Source organism: Amborella trichopoda, chromosome 13 (assembly GCF_054954075.1).
Source record: "Amborella trichopoda isolate Santa Cruz 75 chromosome 13, AtrichopodaSantaCruz75HAP2 v2.0, whole genome shotgun sequence".
Taxonomy (NCBI): domain Eukaryota; kingdom Viridiplantae; phylum Streptophyta; class Magnoliopsida; order Amborellales; family Amborellaceae; genus Amborella; species Amborella trichopoda.
Window position 1 is genome coordinate 18,552,288 of NC_142348.1, and position 23,099 is coordinate 18,575,386.

Genomic DNA, 23,099 nt, shown 5'->3' on the forward strand with positions numbered 1-23,099 from the left:
CCATGATCAAGGTTGGATAGGCATACTGGATAGCCAAAATCTCCAAAAGTTGATGCATCCCTTTGTCTTTATCTTACTAATGCATTCCCATGATCAAGACTGGTAAAGAAAGCCGTTTTTTGTGTTTGGTATGTTCAAAATATGGAATTGAGTTCCTTCTTGTGCGTGAAAGCATTTCATATATTCCATTTGAGGTAGCATGAATTGAATACTGGAGTCAAGATGCATCTGGTATATTAACCTGCTTGCATGTGAGGCTTTATACACTTGTCATTGAACTTCACAGTAAGATCTAAGGTGAAATCACGATGAAAGATTTGTTGTCCTTTCTTCATAGTTCATATATGCTTGATGGATCTCCTCTACACTTCATACCCCTACTCTGAAAGTTTGGTGGAGCTCAGTTCCTTCAAATGGTTATCTTAAACTCAGCTTTGACCATATTTGCAAAAATAGGTGGCCCCTCCTGTTGCCTTTGTGGGTGTGTTTGATGATGTAACAAGCTTCTGATCGGAGCTTAACATGTAATATTTCCTGAAGCTAATGATTTGCTTGAAGAAGTTGCTGATATGTATACACCAGCTAATCTCGACATCGTGGGGTTCTATAGATTCTTAGAGGGGTTACAATCTAAGAGAAACATGAAAGAATTTGTACACACAGAAGCTATAATTTGGACACTATTATTTATTTTTAAGTAGTCTTTCTACTTTCTTTTATAAGCCATATTGGTCCTTTGTTTTATGTTCCTGGCTGTAGTTAATGCAATCATGTTTTTACATTCGAAGTTGTTCTGTAAAAGTTTCCTATTGGGGTTACCCATCATTAAATGTTTGTGTGGGCTATAAGAGTTAATGAAGATATTTATGTGTATGGCAGGTTAGTTTTGTCACATTTTTTCTCAGTGCAATCCTCGACAATTTGACAACCACGATTGTGATGGTGTCATTATTGCGGAAACTTTTACCTCCATCTGAATACAGGAAGTATGTGCTTTATTGTTCTTTCTATCACCTAAATCCTACCTACATGCCAACTTCTATTAAATATAGCCTTAGAAAACCAAAATTTTGAATTTGTAATCAGAGGAAATGCACTATAGAAAACATAATGATATATGAAGCATTTGGACCTGAATGTGATGTAGTTTGCAGTTTAGTATTTGATCAATTGTTACCTTCTATCATCAGTTTAAGTTGTACACAATTATGAAGTATTGATGGTCCTATCTTTACCTTGTGCATTCTGACATTGATACCTAATCCTTGAGTGCATTTAAACATTTGCTTTATTAAAATACTTGGGATAAATGTCTTGGCCTGTTCAGATGGCTTCTTACATTGTTATTGATCATAGAAAGCATACAGGGCTAGACTGGAAACAAGTATACTTATCGCAAGTATTCTGTGTGTGTTGTGTGTGTGTTTGTATGTGTGTAAGACGAGTTATCAATCAAGCGTTCCTGCCAAAGACGGGTCTTTCAACTGAAGCAACAAAAGAAATTTTGCTTTGGTCAAAACACCTTGATCAACCGAAAGACAAACCCGAAAGCAAGATTCAGATTCTCTTCGGGGAAGTAGCCAAGGTGGAATTCTTCAGCCTCTTTGGCAGAAGAAAAATGAACTTTTAGAGTTTGCTTTCAAGGATAAGGTTGTGGAATGAGACCTGAATCATTTGGGGTTTGCTTGCATATAAGAGATTTGTATGGTTGTCCTTGGAGTTCTGGTGGAAGTTCATGAAAGTCTTGCTGCACCAAGGTTTCGATGAATATTTCCTCTACTTATGGAAGCCAATAGTTGCACTTTGGGTGGAAGTCCATGAAGGCTTGCAATAAGGAAGGGTTTTGATGTTTATTTCCAGAAGTAGAGTTCTGATGCATCCATAGAATTGCTTGGGGAACCTTCTGGTTGCAGTTGACTTTAATTTATTGATGCCCATACCTAGTGGCCTGTTGCGAGGCATATTATATCTGTAGTTCCTTAGGACGACCATGCATATCAGTGAAATCACCGGGAATGCATTTGTTCTCGTGTCCGATCATGGGCTCTGAGGTGCAGAGTCCATTCTATTTTGTTGGCAGCTGTGAATGATATGCTGAGTATTTTGAGGGGTCTTACCATTGGACTTCTAATAAGCAGCATGATTCTTTCAGACCTATGCAGCTATGCTTATATATATATATATTTTGCGAGGACTCCTCTCATTAGCAATCCTGCAATGATATGGCTGCAAGTCTATCTGCAATTCCTAAGGTCCTTTCTTTTGCTACTGGGTTTCTCTACTCTGCCATTAATTTTTTCTTCTGGTTTATTTAATGACAAGATCCAATTGGATGGTTCAACCCAATGGTTTAAAAAGCAGATCGGTGACTCGGATCGGGCACCTAAAAAACCGATCCAGATCGGGAATCGGCTGAATCGGTCGGATTAAAGCTTCAAAAAAATCCGAAAATTTTATTAAAATTCATTATAAATATTGTTTTTTAGGAATCCAATAAGAAATGAGGGTACTACATTATTAACTTTCATTTTTTTCATCAATTTGTGAATATTGAGATGCTTTTTCCCTGTATAAACTTATGTTAACCATTAAGTTTGCATCACATAAAAGAAAAATCATAGAAATATCATAGATAAAATATATAATTATACATGGACTATTATAAAGAGTAGACTAATCAATGAAAGAATGGCCATTAAAATCTCGTTTTGGCGAAAAACCCTAATCCGCTAAAAAAATCTAAATTATTACAGCCTAACTAACTATAATCCAAAATTATTAAAACCTAACTAATTATAATATTATATAATGAAATTATAATTATTAGTTGACATTTTATAATTATTTTATTAGACAAATAATAACAAATTAAAAATATTTTATAATATTATCTAATTTAAAATGTATTATTGACAACTGTAAGAAAAATAGTACATTACATGATTTATAATGTAAAAATTAATAGATAAAATAAAAGATTTGGTTATCAATATAAAAATTAATAAAATACGTACAAATTTTGGAAATAACACTTCAATTTTTCAAAAATTTATTTTTTTAAGTTTCTATGATAAATTTAGTGAAAGAGATTGTTAGTAGAAAGATAGAGATTTCAAATAGAATAAACTTTTTTTTTTTATTTTTTTATGCTTTTCATATTATTTAAAAAAATAATTCTAGCACTATATACAACAAAAATTAACTTTTTTTATTTTTTATTTTTTATGTTTTTTATATTATTTAAAAAAATACTTATACAATATATACAACAAAAACTATACAACACAAAAATGTAACGCTCACGGGGGGACTCGACCTTGTGACATCACATTAAGAAGCAAAGGTCTTAACCACCACACCACCTCATCAGATGTGGTTGTAACTTGCTGATTAATAGAATATATTTACATTCCTATTTCATTTAATGATGTTTGGGAATTATCCCACATCGAAAGATGGGTATTTAACTTTGGTATATAAATACCTATGTAATATGAATCAAAGTATTTGTGTACAAATATTGAGGCAACCTCAAACGTGTCGCACGCGTGTCGGAAGGGAACTGGGCTGAACCGGGTAGAATCAGATGGGAACCGGCGGTTCTTTTCTAGAACCGGGCGGTTCACGGTTTTTTACTGGAACTGGTACGGGTTGTGTCGGTTCCAGGGTCGAACCAGGCGAGTCCGGTTCGACTCGCCGATTTTTAAAACACTGGTTCAACCTATTTGGATCGGAACCATTTCTAAAGTTGTTCTGATTGACAAGTCATTTGAAAATCTCATGCAGTAGTACATAGCCATTTCTAACGTTGTTATGATTGACAAGTCATTTGCTAATCTCATGCAGCAGTACATAACTATGGTGCAAATAGTTATTTTTCATAATTAGTCTTTTTACACAGTTGCATGTCGAAAAGAAATAACTATTTTTCATAACTGCTCGTCATTTTTCATAATTAGTCTTTTGATATTTCTTTTCGACATGCAACTGTGTAACTCTCGTGGTTCTGAATTTTGTCAAATCAGCTCCAATCTTCAATTCTACTGAAGTACTAAACTAGTTATTCATGCAACAACCTTAGAGTTTTTAGTAAGTAAAGGTTTTTATCATGAATGTACCATGGAGCCTCTTGGTCAATCCTCGCTGGTTAGCTTACCTCTCTCATAATGTGGAAAACCTAAAATATAATTCCTCATACGGAAAACCGGCATTAGAATTATCTATTCTGGTTTCATTGCTCAAAATTGTTAGATTATTTCAAAATATTTTGTGAAATTGGATTTGAAAACGCCTAAAAAATTATAGTTTGATATTGGACCATTTGGTATTTCATAAAATAATTTGGACGAAGATATATTTCCTCAAAAGACTTGAGTTCTGGATTATTTTGGTAATTTAAAATATTGGGGCCCTATTTGGTAATTTAATAAAACACATGTTTGAATGATTTTAAATTTGGAAGTTGTGGTCCTCTAGACCACAAATGGATATAGTTTGAAAAGGTCTTGGAGAATTATACTTTGATATTGGACCATTTTCATAAAATAATTTGGACGAAGATATATTTCCTCAAAAGACTTAAGTTCTGGATTATTTTTGTAATTTTAAAATATCGGGGGCCTATTTGGTAATTTAATGGAACACATGTTTGAATGATTTTAAATTTGGAAGTTGTGGTCCTCTGGACCACAAATGGATAGTTTGAAAAGGTGTTGGGGCAACACCTTTCCAAACTCCACAAAAAGGTTCTTACCGGATGTTAAAGTAGAAAAAAAGAGACACCTCTCTCTCTCTCTCTGTCTATAGCGACTAATATATAATTTCTATCTATATTACAATTTGACATTGGAAGATAATACTCTATCCTTTGTCACTATTTTCGCAATTTATTTAGTAAATTATGGCTCTTTGAAGAGGGGTTTTTTCAATAGAAGTTCCTTCTAGAAGGGGACACTTTCGAAAGTAGTGAAGTATTAAGTATTTAGGATGTACTTTAATTGTGCAAGTTATAGTCCAACAATAATTTAGTAAAGCTTTGTTTTATCTTAGAGGCAGTGCTGCCAGTTGCAAATCTCCAGTTGCGCTAATAAGGGGGGCAACTGCCTTTAATAGAGCAAATTTTTGTGATTCTATGTCTAATGAATTAATAAGATTATTTTCATATACTTGATTTAATTGAAAATTAGTAGTGGCTGACTTCATTTACCCAAAATACTAGCGGTTGATTTCATAATAAAAAAATATTTCCAACAAAAATAAAATGGTATAAACATTATGATATCCAAAAAGAAACTTGAATTGAATGACGAAATAGGAAACTCTGGAAGCCAGTCAAGAGTTGGAGAAACATAGAAGCTCAAGCATGCTGCAGACACATAACCATGAAAAACTGTGATTTAATTCATACCACCCTGAAAAATTCAGATTTCATGGAACCAAAGAAAGGCCATATCCCAAAAATACTTACTGGATGAGGATGAAACTTGAATGCAAAATAGATCTAAGTGGGTCGGATCTGAAGAACGAAGCTATGTCAAGGATCAAACATCCACACATGCAACTCGAGGGAAATCTCTGTTCTGGCAGAATTATTATTGAAGGCCACAGAAAAAACATAAATAACTCAAGAAAATGGATTTTTTTCGCTAAATTTCTTGTAGGGAATATTGGTATTGCCAAAATGAATAAAAAAGTTCCTCAAACTCTTAAAAACCCAGATCTATAGAATTGGAAGCACAAACCTCAAATCAAATCGTGACATATCTGTTTATTAGTACTTGGATTCCCTTTTAAACACCCCTTAGTTGTATGTCAATGGAGTTGTGGAAAGTGAAAGGAACAAAGTTGTATGGATAATTATATGTACTGTACTGAATGCTACAGTAAATAAGGTAATTGCTACAGTTGTCAGAAAAAAATGCCAAATCAGTCTATTAAATGTGTTGGTTACGGATGTACAACTTCTATATTTGAAAATTAGAGTGTGCTTGATATCTGAATTAGAATTTGACGAGTAAAATTCTCATGCTAGCTCTAATACAATTAAACTCAGAGATAGAGAAATCGTGTGTGATTCTCTTGATTAGAAAAAGGTACTAAACCCATATTCACATGGCTAGTTTACATAAGGTACGCAAATACTCCTGTAATATGACAAAATACCCTCAAACTTGTTGACAAGTGACATAGACAAAATATAAGACCAATATCCATCTTAACATTATGGAATAGTTAATTTATTTAAATAACTTGTATTAATTTATTTAAATATAGGAAATGTAATAGGCATGAGATAAATGACAAGACTAATCATCATCATCATCATCAAAGCCTTGTCCCAACTAATTGGGATCGGCTACACGAATCTTGTTCCACTATTCTGCTCTATCAAGGGGCCATACCTTCAGTAAGATCATAAGTCCTCATATATTTTCTCACTACTTCCATCCATGTTCTCTTGGGCCTTCTTCTTGAGTTTTTAAAGCCTTCCACATGAACAAAATCGCACGTTCTAACCGATGTTGTATTGGGTATGCGCTGCACATGGCCAGCCCACCTAAGTCTACTTTCTTTCATCTTATTGCATATTGAAGCCACACTTAAGTTCACTCGAATGTATGCATTTCAAATTCTATCTTTTCTTTTCTTACCACTCATCCTTCTCAATATTTTTATCTCAGCTACACTCATCCTCTAGGCATGTTATTTCTTGACCGCCCAACATTCTGTCCCATAAAGCAAGCTAGTCTCACAACCGTCCTATAGAATTTTCCCTTCAGCTTCATCGTTGTGCGGCGGTCACATAAAACTCCTGTTGCACATCTTCACTTTACGCATGCAGCTCTAATTCTATGTGAGACTTCACAAGAATAAGATTGACATTTTCTATGTCTAGGATTGGAGTGTCTTGTAATGTGGCATGGAGTTCCCATGTGGGGCTTTTAACACCCTTTTCTGATCGTCCTCTTTGTGGGTCATTGTTGGTGTACTTCTTTTCTAACACCCATTATTTGAATATCCATCAGTACATAGTTGAATCCTTTCTAGTATAGTAATAAGAATATATGGGAAATTATTGAATCGTCTCTTTAATTTGCAATGGTTGCCGGGACAAATTGATATTTTGATAAGTGAAGTTCCATCTGGGAGATACACTTGTTTGCCCTGCTATTGTTTTCCGTGCACTGATATAATGATCACAAAGCATTTATCGGTAAGAAAGTACTCCATGGTCTTGAAATGTGAAGCAGTTGCGGACTAGTCCCCCAACATATTTGATCTAGGATCAGGATAAATATTATTGTTGTAATGTTGACTCCATACATTTGTCTCTCTTTAAGTATTTTCTATTTTGTCAACAGATTTCTTGGAGCTGTTGTTGTGATAGCAGCGAATGCTGGTGGGGCTTGGACTCCAATTGGTGATGTTACAACAACGATGTTATGGATACATGGTCAAATCTCAACGGTGCAAACAATACAGGTTTTTTCCCATCAGTCTAAATCAATCCTGACCTCCTATCCTTGTCATTCATTTAGTACTAACAGTTCCTCGTATTGTCGGGTCCACATATTTTAATCTAATAGGCCTTGCCATGTATCTACTTTACTGATGTGCCCAATATTGATTACTCTTCCATTATTGTTTTTCGGCATTACTTAGAAATAAGTGAGTGAGAGGAATGATCAGAAATGTGAATGCCTGCTTGTATCTTACTTTTCCACAAAACATGCCATAGTTCAAACCTTACTGAGAAACTTATCTTCTTCACACCAAATGCCTTTTTCATTTTCTGACTACATACAGGATATGTTTATGGAAGTGGACACAATGATTATTATTGATTAGAACAGATGACTATCAATAGTCATCTGCATGGAATATTGCAAAAGAACCTGTTTTGATTGGTCCTTTTTTTAACAAATAAGTCTATTTGTTCCTCTGCGTACTTAGATAGGCAGAACAAAGTTTGGTCCTTTCCAGTATTCGATGGTATGGGCCTCTCCATCCCCGCTTCTTTAGAATACTCCACCACAATGCTCACAACCCTATTAAATAAGCTTGTTTTCCACTTATTTCCAACTAGCTACAGTCTTTAATGGAGTTGTTGGGCCATCGAAATGGAGCCTAATTGAGTGGGATCATGTAGCAGTAATTTAAAAGATTCACTAGGAGTCGGCAATGAGATCCTTAGTAGTTGTTTGGATCTGTTATACGATAGTGAATTTGAGAATCTAAAATTGCGTACTACTACCTTCAAAATGTTTTGAAGCTATCTGTCAAGCTTGCATGGTATAAGATGGAAACCCTAGCAGAGAGCAAGGGGACAAGGCATGTATGGTTTGAAGGCCTGTAAGGAAAATAGGGTTCCAATACCTTTTAAACTATTTTGTAGTTATATCATAATTCAATGACAACATTCTGTTACACAAATAGAAAGAAAAACAAAAAACGTAATGCATGTAATGCATACTCTCTACACTGGGTCGAATCACCAACTGGGAAGGAGGTTGTAAAATCTTGTTTGGGTATACAAGTTGAAGTATAAGTTTGATGATAGCATTGAGAGGCATCAAGTCCATTGGAAAACAATGGCTTCACTTAAAACACATGAAGTAGATTATGGAGAAACCTTTGTACCAGTGGTCAAAATGGGATCAGTTCGAGCTCTTCTCTAGAAGTCGTAATGAACAAGAATTGGCCATTCTATGGACTTGATTTGAAGATTACCTTTCTTCATAGAAATCTGAATGAGGAAATATACCTGTAGTGACCTCCAATTCTGGGGAGACCATTGCCATCTCTGCAAATTTTTGTATGGTCTCACGCAATCTCCCGAAGCGAGGTTTGATAGGTTCAGCAGAGAAGTTTATTGATTTCCTGTGTAGTGGATCTGACTATTCCTTGTTTGTTCACCATTTGGCATCTAGGACCACTTTAATGCTTGTTCATGTAGATGAAATAGCAGTCACTAATGATGATTCCGAAAGGGGTAGACACACTAAGGCGTATGTGATCCAACAGTGTGATATTAGAAATCCTGGTGCATTGAAGTGTTTCTTGGGAATTGAAGTTTCTAATCAATAAATGTATCTTAATTCTCAAAGAACATGCAAAATGGATCATAGATCTTCTCTATGAGATAGGAAGATTAACCACCCCACAACTGACACACCAGCAGATGCTAACCTGCAAACCGGATCTCATGTCTGACGAGTCTTCAGAAGACATTGGCTTCTATCAGTGGCTGGTATATCTACCATTACTAGGATCATATTTGTTGTTGGTGTTGTAAGCCAATTTATATGTGCTTCTTGAACTACACATCTAGATGTCATTGTTCAAATTCTTCGATATGTGCAGCATTTGGGCGTGGTCTTCTATTTCGCAATAACCTTGGCCTTGAGGTTTTGGGGCATTTGATGAAGATTGGCCTGGATGTCCTATTGATCATCAATCTACTACAGCATATTGTAGACAAATAAAATATTGTTGCTCACTCAAGTGCTAAACCAAAATACCAATTGAGCTATGTTGTCTACTGCGTGTGACATGATTTGGCTCAATACTTACTCTGCGAGTTGGGTTTTCGTAATTCTGCTTCTACACATCTGTATAACCAATCTTTTGTTGTTGGGAGTGGAAGCAGGTGCGGAGGCTGGAGTAGGAGCAGGAGCAGGAGCAGGAGCAGGAGCATGGGATCTACCTGTGGCTGAAGCTCCCTATTTTGGGAATGCCTAACAGCATTCTTCAGGAAGTAGGCTTGGCAACCGCTTGATATAATAGAGTTAGGTTGGGATCCACATGTCGACAAAGTTTAGCTTCACTAGGTTTGGTTGGTGGTTTTGTTTCTGAGGAAAAAAATATTTCATATTAATAAAAAGTTTTATAATATATATAAGATAAAACAAAGTTATACTATAAGTAATAATGTGAATGTGCAAAAGTCTATTGATTGTGTGTTCCCTGAGGCACATGCTCTGTCGGCTTTTATAAATTCAGAATTAACTCTTTTTTTTTTCTTTTAAATGCTCACGTGATTCAAAAGAGAATATTTATATTTATATCTATAAAATACTGCTAAATAGGTTTCTTTTTATTAGGGCTAACACCCTGCATTCAGAATGTGGTGCTGATGAATGAATTTCTTGCCATATCTTTAGTCAAGTTCAGGAAATTTATTGGAAGATTTTGATATGGCTGTGGACTCATTTTAAAGCTAGAAGGAACTACTATTTAAGAAGGTAGATTTTGCAAACTTGACGCATAATGGATGTCTGCGCCCCCATAAAGTGTACGGTTTGGATTGACGGGCTAATCTACAAGCATCAGGGACAATGCAGAGCATCTTTGGATCCAAAATGTCAACTGTTTCATTAAAGGGACAATCAAAGAGAAGTGGAGTTCTACGATTGCTGAAGGGGTGTGTGTGTGCTTTGTTTTTTTTTTCCTTTTTCGTTGTGCGTGTTGGGGGGGAGAGGGGGGGGGGACGGTGGGGGGGATCAGACATGCTTAAACGGTCCAAGGGGGACCTCTGTTTTGTATTAAAATATGGGTTCGGGTCTCAGGATAGGCATTGAATTCAATTGTTTAATTAAGAGGCAGTTTTAGTATAGACTTTTGCCATTAATCAGTGGTCACTGAGTTTTTACATTGACCACTTAGATTTCCATACTCTAGTAAGTTCTTACACTGGTTTATTAAAGTTACCTTTGTATGCCAATATGCCACAACATGAGCGGTTAAGTACAAATTCCATAGTACAATTACTGTTTTATTTGTACAATATCCATTAAAGTTCATAGTGGAATTGTTTATAATCATCAAAGTAGTGATTCTCTATTCAGGCAGTTTAGTTAGAGGATGCTTATTACTTGTTCCACATCGAGCTTAATTCATCCACATTATTTTGGGCTAATGTTAGATTCCTGATAGAAGTTTATGATGGTGTGCAGAATCTGTTTATACCTGCAGTAGTTTCTTTGGCTGTCCCTCTGGCCCTTATGTCTCTTACCAGGTATTAGGTCTTGGTCATATTTACCAGGATTTCTGACTACTTCAAATTTGATATAAGATTTTCACATACAGAAAATGGATCTAAATGTTTTTGTTTTGATTCCCAGTGAAGTTGATGGTAAGGGACAGGAATCTCCTGATGTTTTGGCATCAGAGCAAATGGCCCCTAGAGGGCAGCTTGTTTTTGGTGTTGGAATTGGTGCATTATTGTTTGTTCCCATATTCAAGGCTATAACAGGTCTTCCTCCTTACATGGGTATACTACTAGGACTCGGAGTCCTTTGGATCTTGACTGATGCAATTCATTATGGGGAATCTGAAAGGCAAACGTTGAAAGTACCACAAGCTTTATCCCGGATCGATACACAAGGAGTTCTTTTTTTTCTTGGAATTCTACTCTCTGTGAGCAGGTAAACTATTTCGACCTCTTTCGGGTCTTTCCATCTTATTTAAAAGTAGGTTTACTTGTGATGTAAAATCACAATGACCATTTCCAACTAAAAAATATGTAAAAGGAATAATCAATTCATTGGACTGTTAATGTATCTTGATGTTTCTTTTTGCATTTTATTGTACATTCACTTTGTCCTCTTGTATCTAACTCTCTCGGAAGTTTGACATTATTTGTGTAATTCCTTTATTATCTCTATTCTTATGAGAAGCTCTTGACAGAATTGGGGACAGCACACCATAACGTGTGGAAGCCTTCACATCTTATTTCATCATCTATGTAGGTCATTTTCTGTAGTGTGATATGAGTACTTGCCTGAATAGATTACTCCTGGATTTAACCACATGAAGTTTCTGAAGTCATTGTCATACATGCATTTAGGAAATGGCAGGTTCTTTGGCACAATGAGACCTGGGTAGAACGGTAACATCTAGATATCGGCTGCCTTAAACTGCCAGATCATATATTTTTGAGTGTCAAGGGCATTTGAAATATACAGGTTTCATGCTTCATGTGGGGTAATGCTCAATAGCAGCGTTTTAAAAAACGCCGAGTCGAACCGGACTCGCCCGGTTCGACTCGGAAATAGTGAAAAAGGAACCGGATCGTCCAAAAATCGGAAATCGTCCGGTTCTAGAGAGAACCGGACGATTCTGTACAGTGAATCGCCGATTCACTGTACGGAATCGGCGAGTCCGAACAGTGAATCGGCGATTCCGTACGGAATTTTTTTTTTTTTTTTTTTTTTTTTTTTTTTTTTTTTTTTTTTTGGTAATCCATGATAGATTTTTTTTGTAATCCATGATCGAATTTTTTGGTTTTTTGTAACCCATAATAGAATTTTTTGTAATCCATGATCGAAATGTTTGTTTTCTTTTCTTGTAATCCATGATCGATTTTTTTGTTTTTTTTTTTTTTTTTGTAACCCATGATAGAATTTTTTGTAATCCATGATCGAATGTTTTGTAATATATGATCGAAATGTTTGTTTTTTTTTTGTAATCCATGATTGAAATGTTTGTTTGTTTTTTTTTAATCCATGATTGAATTTTTTGTTTTTTGCTTTTTTTGTAACCCATGATAGAGTTTTTTGTAATCCTTGATTGAATTTTTTGTTTTTTTTGTTTGTTTTTTTTTGTAATCCATGATCGAATTTTATGTAATCCATGATCGAATTTTATGTAATCCATGATTGAATTTTTTGAAAATTTGTGATTTTTTTTGTTTAATCCATGATCGAATTTTTTTTTGTAATCCATGATAGAATATTTTGAAAATTTGTGATTTTTTTTTTAATCCATGATAGATTTTTTTGAAAATTTGTTTTTTTTTTTTTTTAATCCATATTATTCAAAGAGAAAACGAGAGAGATGATGATTCTGAGGCCACCCTATCCCAGCCATATTATTCACATATCGAGTCCCAACAGCAACAGTGTAGGGATGAGCACGAAATACTGTAAATTAAATGCTGAATGGCGGTTCATGCAGGGAAAGAACATATCAATATTCGCATATTCATTCAAAAACATGAAAATTCTTAATGGAGTACCCTCATTTTTTATTGAATTCCTAAAAACCAATATTTATAATGAATTTTAATAATTTTTTCGGATTTTTTTGAAGCTTTATTCTGACCGATTCACCCGATTCCGATCCGGATCGCCGATTCGCCGATCCGGATCGGTTTTTGAAAAGCCCGATCCGGGTCACCGATCCGGTTTTTAAACCATTGCTCAATAGTATAATTGATAATCGGCTAGCTACTACAGTTCTTAAATTAGATTTAGGCATTGTAGCCCATTCTGAATTATTCAACTGGAGGTAGAAAAGGCTTCTAAATATCTAATCCCACTTAGCTTCCTAGATGAGATTTTAGTGGAACTGTTCTAACTTGTGGAGATGTTGGGAGATAGGTATATCATATCTCTACATACTTGTAATTGCTAGTTTGTGGATGCTAGCATTCTATTGGCCCTTGTGGTTTCATGTTATGATGCAATTTCCTGTAGTTAAAATTTGATTCCTAATATCTACTGATACTTGAATTAATGAAAGGCATTGCTCTTTGGGCCTATGTTTTTGCTATTCCCACCCTTAAAAATGGCTGGAAATTCTAGTCAGCGAGGATTTTTTATTGCCACCCATATAATGCGAATGATTAAAAAAATATGGTTGAAATAGCAAAAACATTGATGGAAAGGAAAGTCACCAACAAAATTTGCGTCCTAATTTGTTACATGTCAAAGATTACAGATACCTTCTAGATTTTCCTTGAGAACTGCCGAAAACTTCTAGTGCAGTTTAGTTTGCATGCTGAGGATAAATGCCTACATTTTGGTGGGTTTTTGCAGCCTTGAGGCTGCCGGGATCCTGAGAGAATTGGCCAACTATCTGGATGCCCACATACCAAATGTAGTACTGATCACAAGTGCCATCGGTGTTGTATCGGCAGTGATTGACAATGTCCCATTGGTTGCTGCCACTATGGGAATGTACCACCTCTCTTCTTTCCCAATGGATGCTGAGTTTTGGCAGCTCATTGCTTACTGTGCGGGTACGGGGGGGTCCATGCTCATAATTGGCTCGGCAGCTGGTGTAGCATTTATGGGAATGGAGAAGGTTGATTTCTTTTGGTATCTAAGGAAGGTAAAATCTACCACTTCTTTTCGAGGACTAGAACTTACAAAGTATACCATCAGCTAATGGACTCGTTGAATAATAATAGTACTTGGGTCATCACAAACCATTGAAACAGACACTGATGAGGATCCATGATTGGCACCCAACATTGGGGTCATGTCCTAATCTTATGGATCCCATTCTCCATCACAGTCCCATCGTATCAATGGACAAAAATGAGACTTAATGGACTGTGATTTTTCTTTAAGTTCGTGGGCTGTTAGCATATTTCCTCAACATTTATAAATTGGATGTCACTTGTGTTGTGTTCTAATTGAGGCAGGGGTTTTTTTGTGCAGGTGAGCGGGTTTGCTTTTGCAGGGTATACTGCTGGGATTGTGGCGTATTTAGTGGCACATAACTTCCATGACTCTATCCAAACAACCCTAGCTCAAGTCCCATTCTTGCCTAGCTCATAAAGTTTGTGCTTAAACTTAGGCAATAAATATGCAGAACGAGCAGTGACCACAGTTACAAGTGTGAAAGGCGCTACTGGAAGGAAATGACATTCAGAAAACGGAAGACAAATTTGGGTGTAACGTCTCCCTTAATAGAGAGGGAGAGAGAGAGAATAAATGCACAGGTATTTTAAGAGAGAGTACATGCACCTGTAGTTTGTTGTATCTAGTATAAAAGATGGGAAAAGTTTATATAGCCGAGGCTCTAAACAATCAAATTTGAGCCTACTTCAAAAATTCCACTAGAAGAGATTGTTTTGATGCTCAGATATTTTCAAATTGATCATCTCGACATCAAGAAGCATGGACAATCGAAAAAAATGGATTGCAAGTTTTGCTAGTAATGTATTTTGTAATGTATTTTTGGACTATCAATTTTCAAGATTTTCAATTTCTCACAGATATGTCGATCTACACTATTTTTTAAGCTTCAAAGCTTAGGGAAATGTTTCTATACTTCCCTTACAGCATAGAAGATCTATGCTTTCCTTATCATCCAGCCGTCCAATTTTGATCAAGAGAGCCACTCTCCGTTAGATCTTAGATCCGACGTCTCAAAATATTTTATTTTTAGTTTTTTTATACAAATTGTATGAATATAAAATTTGGTACGTGCCATCTTTTCATTGGGGTGTGCCTATAAAAAATATTAAAAATAAATTTTCGATAAAATATAATGACCAAAATACCTTTTGAAACTTTTAGGGGGTATTTTAGTCATTTTATTTTATTTAAAATATTTGTTTTTATATTTTTCGCTAGTGCGAGTTTAATAGAGGATTGGATATCCAAAATTTGGTGTCAAAATAGTTTATAGAAAAATATTAAAAATAAAATAGTGTAAAGATGTGATATTGTGATTTGGACAATCTTAGCCCTTCATTCAGAATGGACGGTTGGATAAGGGGAAGTATATAAGTTTTATGCTGTAGGGGATGCATAGAAAGCTTGCCATAAACTTTATAAATAAATATAAAAATATATTTTAAGGCTATCACAAAGATTTTCAATATTGAAACAATATTTTTCGATACCATTTGAAGTTAAGTTTTAATTTGATTGTTTAGAGCCTAGGTTCTATACAAACGGCATCCATAAAAGATTGTTTAGGCACGATGTGGCCAATGAAAATTGGGCACCACATTAGTATGTTGTATTTATTCTTTATTGTAAACCTTCAGATATTTATAATGAATTTAGAGGGCACTGACTGACTCCATTATGCACAGGCGTGTCATCGATATTGAAAATTGAGGGAAAACTATGGAGGTGCAGTATTTCCAAGGAAAAGTTCATATAATGTAGAATCACAAATGCACCTCAAAAATCTATCTGGAATGTTGTTTTAATGTTGAATAAACCTTGTAATTGATCATCTCGATATTGAGATATATAAAAATGAAAAAATAAAGTTTTTGAGTTTTGGAAATAGTACATCTCGCAACATATTATCTCGACTGTCTATTTTCAAGATTTTCATATATTTATAGATCTACTTGATTTTAACTATTTTTGAAATTTAAAATTTTCTATTTAGGTATGAAAAGAGATTTTAAGATAAAATTAAGAATTTTTTATAACAAAATTACATGTTAAGATAAAATTTTAAGGTGCGCCTTAATTGAATTGTTTAAGGTTGCATCCTTATAGAAATCACACCCTTATTTCAATGCCTTTATTATAATATTTGTACATTTTTGGTCAAAATTACTAGGAGCACCCCCCTCTTTGGCGCCGCTTTATTATTTGATGCAATTGCCAAAACTTTCTGGCAATTTCAACACCCGGCAGGACGAGGAGCAAAGATCACTAAAGAAGAAAGAGAATAAGTGTTTATTCTTGTAGGAGTATACTGTCTATTTAGTCCGTCGGCAAAATGTATGCTTAGGATACTTTTTAGATCGCAATTTTTGGAGATATAATCCCTATAAGCCTTAGAATAATCTGAACAAAAAACTTTTCCAAAATAATATCTCCATGTATTAGAAAAATGAATGCTCCAAGATTGAATAAAGGCCGTCCAATTTTTGAATGGCTGGGTCTAATTATCACAAAACTCAAACTTCAAATTTTTATTTTAAATTAATCAGATAGTAATTACTATATAGTTTCCAAAATTTTAGACCCAAAAAAAAAATCATTGTAGCTAGGTATCGTGGCTCTCATAGGAGCATGCTATATTGGCTCTATAAAAATATTTGAAAACATGTGGGATCTCTCTCCTATCCGTCATTGTTGCCAGACAGGTGAGTGTGGAAAGGAAAAAAAGGCCGCCAAAAGAGGGGGTGGTTGTCCTAACTTTGAGCCAAAAAAGTTACCATTTTGTAATATTGTGCTCCTAATTTTTTCTTGCATTGATGATCTAACTCCATTGGATTCATGTGAAATTTCTCACGATCAAGTTATGCAGTAAGCAACCTAATTGCTGTAAATTTTGGAACGTGTTGGATGAACCTCGAGAATTTTCCCATTTATGTCAATTCTCTCTTTCTATGAGAGATCAGGCATTGGGTCATAGCGGCTTTTAAAATTGAGCTACACCTTTGGTACACAACGTTCATTATCATCCGTAGCAATCAGCTTTGAAATTGAGTCGTTCAAGTTGTGCCTCTAATTGTGCTTGAAGATAATTGTTTGCAAAGGAAATATATATTTCTAATTATCAAATTTCACATCTGATGACTAAAGACGAGTGTGATTTTTTTATACCAAAGTTAACATCTTTGCATGTTAACATCTTTGCATGTTACAGTCCTTTAAAATGCAGGTGGATACAATTTTGCTGTTCAAGTGGGCTGAGTTTTCCATTGAATTTGCTGTGGTCCATCATAACAGCTATGTGGCGCTTGGTTGTGCGCATGGGGGAAGAGGAGATCTGATAAAACAGGGCCCTTAAATGGGATGGGTGGAGAAATAAGGGGGTCTTGCTACAAAAGTTTGGTTCGGTCCCTTTTAAGCTATAAACCAATCTGAAGCGGGTGGGATATGCATTTATGTGGATAGATAGACGGATGTTCTGCCAAGCCAATTTGAAGGCAGTATATACTGGAGGTGTCCATGGATTTATGGGGAAATATGGATACTATTATAAAAGTATTTTCTTATTAGGATACGTTAGGTACGCATGAAAATATTTCTGTAAAAGTAATTTTACGTAACCTGAGTTTTTTCACATCATTTGGTCTCAATGTATTTTTTCACTCCAATTGACAACCATTTAATGTGAAAAAACTCCCTCATCAAAACACATGAGGTATTTTCAGGTTAAAATACATAAAGAAGTATTTTCATGTGAACTAAATATGCCCTTAGAGTCGAGCCATACAACGTAGATTCATGTGCGCCCACATTTTTTTCTTACATAGAGAGAGAACTAAAGAGCATAGCAAAGAAATGGCCACAAAAATATATGAAACCAAACCTCATGCTCATGTGCCACGAAGAGGTGTAATCCATCAAATTGTGTTAATTTCCAAATTTATTGTTTAAAACTAGTATAAAAGATTTTCTAATAAATGAAATTTATAGTTAAAATGAAAAAATTTGTCATAATCCTTATTTTTGTTGTAGAACACAGAAAGATGAATATAGAGGCTTAATCATCATGCAATGAAATCTCATTTATCAGGACTCTATATGTGCAAGCATAAATTTGTTAATCTTTTGCCTTGAAACCCAAGCGATGTGGGATTATTTCTTTTTGGATTGGTTTTTTCCTTTATCTTGGATTTCCTAGTTGATAGGGTTGTTTCCTATTAATTTGGCGCATACCATTAACCATCTTTCCTATTCTTTTGGAGTTTGTTTGAGTAAGTCCCAGATGGTTAGGATAGAAGTGAGTTCACACATGATAGGATAAAGATTCCAATATGTATTGGAAAGTTGGGGGTCTCATCGTAGCTTTCTTTAGGGTTTTCTTTTACTCTAATTAAATTGCATTCTAGATAGAAAAAACATAAGGAAAAGAAAAAAAATTGGGTGGTTAAAGAGAAAAAAATGTAAAGAGAAGAAGGTCACCTCCCCTAGGAGGCTATGCCGGTGCCTTAAGAAAGGTGCTAAGCCCCCTGGAGGCCCCTCTTTGATGCTTGCCCAGAAGGGAACTTGACCAAGAGCAAATCTCCGTGAAGAGCAACGAAATGCGAAGGGAAGAAAGAGAGAAGGAACTACTCCGAAAACCCTCTTTAATTCTTTACTTTGAACGGACCATGACCAAGAGCGAACCACCACGAGAAGCTATGAAATGAGAAGAAAAGAGAGATGAAAGATAAGAGAGAAGGAACTACTCTGGAGGCCCCTCTTTAGTTTTTTACTCGAAAGGACCTTAACCAAGAGCAAACCACCACGAGAAGAGATGAAATGAGAAGAAGATGAGAGGGATGAAAGATGAGAGAGAGGAGAATGGAGAGAGAGAAAAAGAGAGAGGGATAGTGAGATAAAGAGAGAGTGAGGGGAAGAGAGAGGGGCTGAGCAAAAGAGAGAGAAGAAGAGAAGAAGAGAGAAGAGCGAGAGAGAGGGAGAGGTGGTTGGCGGCCTAGCTACCAGACAGAGTTAGGAGAGAGGGCGAGGGGTGAGGGGCCAAGCCGATGGCTTAGCCACCGGTCCAAAGAGAGAGAGAGTGAGAGAAAGAAAATGAGAGGAGAGAAAGAGAGAGAGAGAGAGAAGAGGGGGAGAGTGGGTGGCCTAGCCACTGGTTCTAGTGAGAGGGAGAGAGAGAGAGAGAGGGAAGGAAGGGAGAGAGAGAAGAGAGAGAAAGAAAGAAAAATGAGAGGGGGGGAGAGAGAGATAGAGAATGGATGTCGTTGGAAAATGGTTTTTCGACGACTGAAAACTATGCTTCTTTGGAGAGTTGATATGGTGTTTCGGCCTTGATCTAAAGAAAATCTTACCTCCAATAGAATCCCTTCAAGTCACGGTCGTAATGGATCTATTTTCTGGGTCATTCGATCTCAAGGCTTCGAGAATTATCCATTGGAGCGTGAGGACGTCTAGCTCACATAATTCTACATTTTGTGCTTTCACAAAAAATTTTTTAATATTTCTTCCGTCTCGAGCGTTGTCTCGGGTCATACCATATGTCGAAATGTTCGTCTTAATGAGAAGAAGGACATAATATAAAGTTTGAGATCGATTGCCTTCAAGACGATGAAGTTATGGCCTTTACAAGAAACCCCAGGTTTGGAAATCACAGTTTCCATGAATAGAAATTGGCTCATAGTGGCTCCTCATGAATAGTAGAAAGCCTACCCATTTTAGAAAATTCAAACCTAGAGAGGTCTGATTGAGCTGAAACTTGGTATTTTAGATTTTTGAGCCTTCTGAGATTATCTGTGGTGGTCTAATGACCATCAGAGACCTTGACAATATAGCTCTAGTTATGAAGTATTTTATACATGTTAAAGAGCAGCATTGTAATTGAAGCTTCGTCTTGTTCTGTTGTATCTTTGTCTGATCGATACGAAACTTGGTGGCACCTTTGATCAAATGCCACCCTCACATGATTTTTCGGGTCAGGATAACACCATTCCAAGTCTCTCAAAAAATAAGGCTTATTTTCTCAAGGGCTTCCGTGGTCCAAAGACATTGTTGGTACCTGTTGGCCTGGGTCACAACTGTCTACTGTTTTGTTCGCATCGCATATACAAGTGCATCAAAAATACTCTACAATAGCTTGCCCCACCGAATGTCGCTCTTCGAGAGGAGCGAGAATTGTGACACTTGTAATAAAATTGTCTGAGTTCATCTTTCGAATCCTTACTTAGGCATCATTATTCTCTCCCAATTTTCCTTGTTTCCAGTCATTGGTATCAACACGACCTTTGGGAGTTATTTCACGCCAAGTTTCTTCCTTAAGGGGTGACTGAGAAAGTTTTAGTTTGGGCCTTGTTTAAGGGTTTGTAAATCGAGCCTATTAGAATTACTTTTGAGGAAGCCTGGTTGTTGGGGCGGTGCTTAAGGGCTTGTAAACCCAACCCATCAAGCTTCAATTTGACCTATTAGTGGGGCCAATGGTAGCTTCCTCTCCAATCTAGCAAAATTTTTGGTTTCAACAACTTGGGTCCTTCCTTAAGGGCTTGTAAACCTATCTTGTCAGAATCCAAATTTGTCTAGCAGTCAGGGGCTTTCTTCCCAATCCGTCAGGATTTCAAGAAATTTTCGTGGTCGAGGTTAATGGGAGCTTCCTCCCCGATTCACCAAGCCTTCAATTTTAGGAAGTCAGGTGGTCGGGGCCAAGGGGAGCTTCCTCCCCGATTCACCGGGCTTCACTCTTGGTCTACCGGTGGGGGCCTTGCTTAAAGGCTTTCGTCCCACTTCAGTAGATGTGGTAGATCACTAGTTGATGCTTCACAAGGATACAAATGAGAATAAGGTTAGCTTCCCAATGAGCATTTCGTTTCTTGCAATTTTTGGGTCACTGACCATGCAAAATATAGTCCAGCATTGGCTGATGCCAATCAATCTCACTTACATTCGCACACATCGTTGTGTGGTCTATTTTTCCGAATGGGTATGGTGGGAAATCTTCCTCCAGGGTTCTTTCCATGCCACCATCAAGTTATGTGAGTAGATTTTTTGACTCTTCAGATTTCTATCAGGGTATGTAGTAATTTCCCCTCTTGTAACTCAAATGATGTCGCCATCTTAGCCAAAGCATTGGCTTGATGATTAAGGTGTTGGGCAATGTATTCGATATTCACTTTTATAAAGGTAGCTAACCAGTTCTCGGCTGACTTAAAGTAAGGAATCAGTTAGAGCTTCCTTACCTCGTACACTCCCTTTAGTCACCTTATCACCAGCTAGGAATCTCTGAAGGCATTCAAGCACTCAATTCCCATCCTATTTGCCATTTCTACCCCTATTATTTGTTGGATTATGGATTTTCATGGCCCTGTATGCAATGCCAGTACTATTTAGAGTCAGAGTGGGAGTGATCAATAAAGTGACTACCGAAATCTTTGCGTACTAGGCTCCGAATAAGCCGAAATAACCCTGATTGAATGAGGCGAAGTTCTTGGATCATATTGTGAAATGAGAGGATTTAAGGTTTTCCTCCAATCAGGATCGGTATGACTGCATTCGCCTCATTCGTGTAAGTCAGGGCTTGGGGACAGTGGATCTTTTGAGATGTTTTTCTATAAGCCATGTTTGAGCATAGCTGGGCTCTGAAATGACATAAGTATAAATCCCTAACATATGTAGCCACATAGGTAGCGTGCTCACTTCGTGTGCACAGACAATCGTATATTTGAAAACTCTTCTGATGAGGTAAGACTACCTATCATAACTGTGCACATGTACTGAGAGAGGACCCCCGCATCCTCAAGAATGCATGTCTTTGTAATCCACTGAACACCCCGAGATCCATCTAACTATCGGTTAGCTTTGATAGGTCCGCTCATGTTCGGACTGAAGTTTATGGATCATAGGGGCCAATTGGGTTGGCCTGAGAAATTGCATTGGGTTTCTAGGTCTAGCATAGTGGAATACCATATACCCCAATCTCTTTTAGGACCCTGCTTTCCCAACCAGATTTATGAGCAGTTCCTGACCACTATATTTTGATAGAAAATAATAAAAAATGATTTATCATGATTTTAGATAATGTTTGGGAGTTTTATTTCAAGAAAAATGCTTTATTAAAATTGTTGTGTGCTAATTCTAAATGAGGACGTTCACACATATGGCATGTGGCACACAGATAGCCAATGTGTGCCACACGTGCATCTCATAGGACTATCACGCCATTGCCCAATAGGCATGACGTGGATAGCCTAACCCTAGACGTGAGACCCTTGTTTGGTAGTACTGCATATTGTTGATAGGTGTAAGTTCTTTATGGTACATGTGTGTAGCACACATGTGGTGATATGTGTGTGTTTACATGTGAGAGAGTAAAGATTTTATATTTTTTATAAAATCTTTAATCTTTTAACTTTGTAATTTGAGAACCATTAGATTTTTAAAATGGTGTGTTGTGATTGGTGTTAAGAGGATAAAGGCGACACATCATGACATAAGGTGATGTAATATCCCCCATGATATTGACACTTCACTAGGTTAAATGAAGTGCAAGTTTAATCCTCTTAGGTGGTAGAAAGGAGTAGCACACCACCCTCGAGGAATTTTCAAAGTTGATGGTAGATCTATAGTTGTGATTAATTGTTTTAAATAAATGAGTTCAAATTTGACAATTTAGGTTTACAGTAGTTATGGAATTATTGGAGTTTTGGAGGTGTTATGTGGGCATGGTGATAAAGGTGTACTCATTCATCATCATCCATTTGATATCCATAAATGGTAATCCATAAGGGTACCCTTGGATCATTCAAAGAGTGGTTGAGATCTAATCTATCTTTGATTGCCCATATGTAAATTCTATGTATAGACCTCATCTCACGCCGTTCAATATTTTTGCCTTCATTTTTAACTCACCATCTCTCCTCCTCAAGAGCACCACGCCCCACTCCATAGCTTTCTTCCTTTCATCTCAAAGTT

At 36.4% G+C, this 23,099-nt stretch overlaps 1 protein-coding gene across 4 annotated transcripts in view; it reads left to right on the plus strand.

Moving 5' to 3' along the window:
* Positions 1–14,843, plus strand: part of NHD1 (sodium:hydrogen antiporter 1) — a 39,924-nt gene extending 25,081 nt beyond the window's left edge. For 2 of the 4 annotated variants that reach the window (XM_020667040.2, XM_006843949.4), the window contains 6 exons: positions 880–986; positions 7,362–7,482; positions 10,956–11,017; positions 11,124–11,426; positions 13,821–14,115; positions 14,448–14,843. In XM_020667040.2, coding sequence (XP_020522699.1) covers positions 880–986; positions 7,362–7,482; positions 10,956–11,017; positions 11,124–11,426; positions 13,821–14,115; positions 14,448–14,567 — 1,008 coding nt within the window. In that variant the 3' untranslated portion in view covers positions 14,568–14,843. The remainder of the gene's footprint in view (positions 1–879; positions 987–7,361; positions 7,483–10,955; positions 11,018–11,123; positions 11,427–13,820; positions 14,116–14,447) is intronic. The other 2 variants (XM_088855366.1, XM_088855365.1) reach the window with 1 other exon arrangement.
* The last annotated feature ends 8,256 nt before the right edge of the window (positions 14,844–23,099 follow it).